Below are 4420 nucleotides of genomic sequence, written 5' to 3'. Positions count from 1 at the left end.
TTTTTTTTTTTTTCATATATGAAACGAACACACACACACACATTATCGACACCGATGCGTCACCCGGTGACGGAAATCGAATCAGATACGATTCGCGGAAACACGTTGTCTGATTTTAGATTACAACGGCACAATCGATAAGGGGGGCATAATTTATTTAACCGTAACACGAGAGCCGAGTAAAACCGTGACTACGTGAATTATTATTTCGTTTTTATTTCGCAGAATTCCGTAGAAAAATTCGGCGACGCATTGGAACAGGATATAGTGTGACGCTTCGTAGCTTCCTCCAAAAAGATCGATCAATCGGATCGAGACGATACCGCACGTGTTAAGGGAGTTTTAGACACCGATAGACAGAATTTTTAACCGAGGCTTTTATTATTCCAACGCTCTCCCCCTTTCCTCGCTCGGTCTCGTTATTAATCGTAAAAGGCCGTTTCGCGATTCTCGTTTGTTATTGGAACGCCATTCCATCCTTAGCTTGACGTATTTATATCATATAAAACTCGTTATTTCGCATCAATCCACGATACTATCGCGCCTCGTTATCCAACGTGTTAATTTTTATTTCTTGGCAAAAATATCGAGCGAAATTTCCAAGGTGAAATGATTCGAATTTCCTCCTCCAGATTTTTTTGCAAGAATGCAATTTTTTTTTTATTTAAAGTCGGATCAATATTTGCATCGCTTAAGCGTTTAAAGACTACGTCGAATATTCGAATTTTAGCGAAAATATGGCTCGACGGTGCTCGCTTCTTTTAATTCGCATTTACTGCCGTCAATTATATTCGTGGAATATTCACGAGAAAATTTCTTATTATTCAGTTTCGTCGTTCCTCTTCTTCGTTACTTCTTTTCTACAAAAAAAGAAAATCCGTTCCTCCACGTTGTTTTTCACGATTTAATTGAACGTAAACAGAGTTCTTTAGATTCTCGTTCTAATCAAAGCGAAAGTTGCGAGGGCGATCGTATCTCGAAATCGTAATCCGCGAATCGTTTAAAAAGAGAGACGTTATTCGTGACACGTGTCGAGGGAAACAAGGGGGAGGTACAAGGGGGGAGGATAATCTTTTGGCGTGTCTCTTTCTCTCTCCTCGTCGAGGAGAATTAAAACCTCCGCTATTAACGCGCAAATTGGATTATTTTATGACTCGGGCGCGGTGTCGCGCGGTTTTTTGAATCAAGTTTTTCTTCTCTTCTCCCTTTCCTTTTTCTTTTTTCTTTTTCATTTTTATCGAGGAAGACTGTGAAAGCCGAGAGCAAGATTTGCCGCGCTTGAGTGGCTGCCGCTCACGTTTTTTCCTCTCCGCGGGATTTTTTCGAGAGGGAAAAAGCGCGGCTCGTTCGGCACTTCCTCCCCCCCCTCCTCCTCTTCCTCCTTTTTCCTTTCTCGTCGCGTTTCTTTTCAAAATCTATCGAGGCGTTAGGCGAGCGAATTTAATTAGAAAAGTTTCGGAAAGGAACTACCACCTTTCCACTTCTCGCCACTCTCGCGCCATTTTTTACGACCACTTTCTTCCCCTCCCCCTCGCGCAACGAATCCGCAAGGGTGGAAAAGAGCGCCTCTTTCGGATCCTCGAGTCCCATCGAAGGCCGCTGGAGAGAAAATTTGGAATACTCCTGTTGTTGTTGTTGTTGTTATTGTTGCCTTCAACGAAGAAAGATTTATAAATTTAGACGAGAATAGCCCGTTTATATAATTGTTGAAAGCAGGGTGTGCACCTTCCTTTTCATTCTCTCTCCTCGAGTCCAACCTCCTCCTCCCCCTCCTCCTTTCTTTAACTAGATCCACAACTATCAACTAGCAACTAACCGACCTTACGCAGATAACGTTTCGAGCCATGAGGACGCATCAGCTGCGGCTCGCATCGCCTGGAATGTAGTCGTTCGTAGAAGAGGAAAGAGCCGCAAAAGGAAAGAGACAAAAGGAAGAGAGAGAGAGGAGAGAGAGAGGGGGGGCGTTCGCGTTCACACGTGGAGGAACAGTGGCGAGGGAGGAATCGAGCGGAAATAACGGTGACAGGCAGGGACAGGCAAATGTCCTCGTCGAGCTTCCGTGAAATCTGCCCACGAGAGCCGAGAGGAAACAGAGATAGCGGCGCGAGACGTCGNATCGAGAAGAGACGAGGGTCAATATATATATATATATATACAAATATATAGTTATAGTCTAGCCGATATATGAGGAGAAGAGGGAGGGAGAAGAGGAGGAATCATCGAGATATATCCGCGTAGTACAAACGTAGCAAGAAGAAGAAGAAGAAGAGAAAAGATATTCAATTAAAATTCAACACACACACACACACACACACTCGTCGTATGTCAATCGTATCGATACGTATCGTAGCTGTAAAACAACTTCCAAATACTTCGATAATATCAACGATAATCCGTGTGATCGAGAAGCAATAAAAGGATACCAAAAAAAAAAAAAAAAAAAAGAGAAAAAAGAATCTCAAATTCGTATTCGTAAGTATATCCGTAAGAGAATCGTGTTTATATTTCGCTCGGCTGTGGTTTGTGTCTATCGAAAAAAAAAAAAAAAAGAAGAAAAAAGAAAAGTCGTGCTCGAATCTCGAAGCTGATCGAACGAGGGGAAAGTGCGTGGACACGATGGCGTTCGCTGCGGCGAGAATGATCCTGAAAGACAAGAGGCGGAAGACCAGCAAGGAGGATTTCGGAGGACCAAGGAATAGGAGCAAGGTAATATCGAGACGAGATTTTTTTTTTTGTTTCTTCTTCTTCATTTGCGAAAAAACGACCACGATTCAGCCACCGAATTCTTTCGAAAGAATTCTTTTGAACCGACGACGTTCGATATTTTACGAACATTTCGAATCTTTTTTTCGCCATCTTTTTCTTTTCTTTTTCCTTTTTTTTTTTTTTTTTTTTTCTACAACAAAACTCGGCAAAGAGACGGAAAATGGAAAAGATTTTCAAGGACGAAATCAAAGTTTGAGCTAGCTTGGCTATACCTTAACACACTTTACCTCTTTCTTCTTTCTATCTTCCATTGTGTAGAACGATTCTTTTTTTCTTGCATCACACTTTGGATAACAATTTTTAAACGTACATGCGCGCGTTCACATCCGCATGAATCTCGACGTACATTAAATAATAATCCAAGATTAATGTATGCGAGGTGATAAATATCTGGGTTATTAAGGAGTCAGCGCGTGCTAAGTCTTTTTCTCGATGAAATAATACGGTTGAAATGAGGAGGGAGGGGAAAAGATACGAGATTCGAAAGAGATCCGGATTATTGCTTTGGAAAAAATTAATGCCGATTATAATTCGAAAGAAGCAACTCGTCGGGCTTATTATCGTCTTTGGAGTAATAATTCGGTCGAACGAAGCTAATGGTTTCCATCCATCCGATCTAGTTCAAAGTTTGAGCAACGAGAGAGAGAGAGAGAGAGAGAGAGAGAGAGAGAGAGAGAGAGGAGATAAGAGAGCTCGTTTAAGATCCCCTTCGTGTCGTTTCTATCGAGGGACGGAAATTAAATCCTTCTTCGACCGGACGGCCAACTTTCCCAAATCCGTTGCTCGAATCGCTTTTCGCACGGAATACATTCCATTTTTTCCTTTTTTTTTCTTTTCTTTTGCTTTCTGCTTCCGCGATAATTAAGAGCCTGTCGGTTTTGCTGGCCGCTCCTTGCTAATCAATTATCGATTCGCTTATCGAGGGAACGAATTTTCCGTCGAGAGTACCGCGAGATGGATGAAATTTTTCAAGAAGACGTAAAGTTATTTTACGCGAAAGATGTATAGTTGATTGATCGTTGCAAATAGCGGAAAATTTCTCTCTCTCTCTCTTTCTCATTTAATGCTAATCAATCGTCGGAGAAAACGAAGAATTTTCCGCAAGAGGGGGAATAAATATTCGCGAGAATAAATATCCTCTCTAAAAGATCGCGATAATCTGAAAATAATCGAAACAATAATCGAACGAATTACTTTCTTCAACTCTTTCAATTCTCAAAAATGGATTCGTTACGTACGAAACAGAGACAGAATATTTCGAGAGAATATTCTTATCGCGCTTTACTTTCGCCGGATTACGCGGCGGTATCCTCTTGAAAACATCCCTAATCCCTAAAAAAAGCCTTCTACACGCGTGAACCAGCTTCGTGTATGTGCGCGCCTCTTTCTCTCTCTCGTTTTATTCGCGTTTAACCAGGTCGTTTAGCTTGCCTCCCTTCGGCTTGTCGCGTTCGCTTCTGAATACGCACGCGTATTTCCCTCCTGGGGGAGGTGGGGGAGGAGGAGGGAATAGCGGTTGACACGTAGCGGTGTTCATTTCGAAAAGTAGGGGGAGAGGGAAGAGTAAGAGGGAGTATCGAGCGAGGAATGAAACATGAGGCATACGTTAAAGATTCAATTATTTAACGAACGTTGTTCGAGGCCGATACATTTA

The 4420-nt window shown here is 42.1% G+C and overlaps 1 protein-coding gene and 1 long non-coding RNA gene across 7 annotated transcripts in view; both read left to right on the top strand.

Annotated features, from left to right (window-relative positions):
- Nucleotides 1-1903, top strand: part of LOC102676423 — a 12416-nt gene extending 10513 nt beyond the window's left edge. Inside the window, exon 2 of the long non-coding RNA XR_421897.2 lies at nucleotides 1830-1903. This is a non-coding gene — a long non-coding RNA (uncharacterized LOC102676423). The remainder of the gene's footprint in view (nucleotides 1-1829) is intronic.
- LOC102676514 (neo-calmodulin-like) overlaps nucleotides 1-4420 on the top strand; it is a 56974-nt gene that overhangs the window by 31021 nt on the left and 21533 nt on the right. The window contains exon 1 of one of the 6 annotated variants that reach the window (XM_006616426.2): nucleotides 2155-2706. The exons of 4 other annotated variants lie outside the window; for them this stretch is intronic. In XM_006616426.2, the coding sequence (XP_006616489.1) occupies nucleotides 2617-2706 (90 nt within the window). In that variant the 5' untranslated portion in view covers nucleotides 2155-2616. Of the gene's footprint in view, nucleotides 1-2154; nucleotides 2707-4420 lie in introns of those variants that run through there. One more of the 6 variants, XM_006616424.2, reaches the window with a different exon arrangement.

The sequence above is a fragment of the Apis dorsata genome, unplaced genomic scaffold, assembly GCF_000469605.1.
Source record: "Apis dorsata unplaced genomic scaffold, Apis dorsata 1.3 scaffold_263, whole genome shotgun sequence".
NCBI classification, from domain to species: Eukaryota; Metazoa; Arthropoda; class Insecta; order Hymenoptera; family Apidae; genus Apis; species Apis dorsata.
Note: the sequence above shows the minus strand (reverse complement) of the source record. Positions and strands in the feature narration are given on the sequence as shown.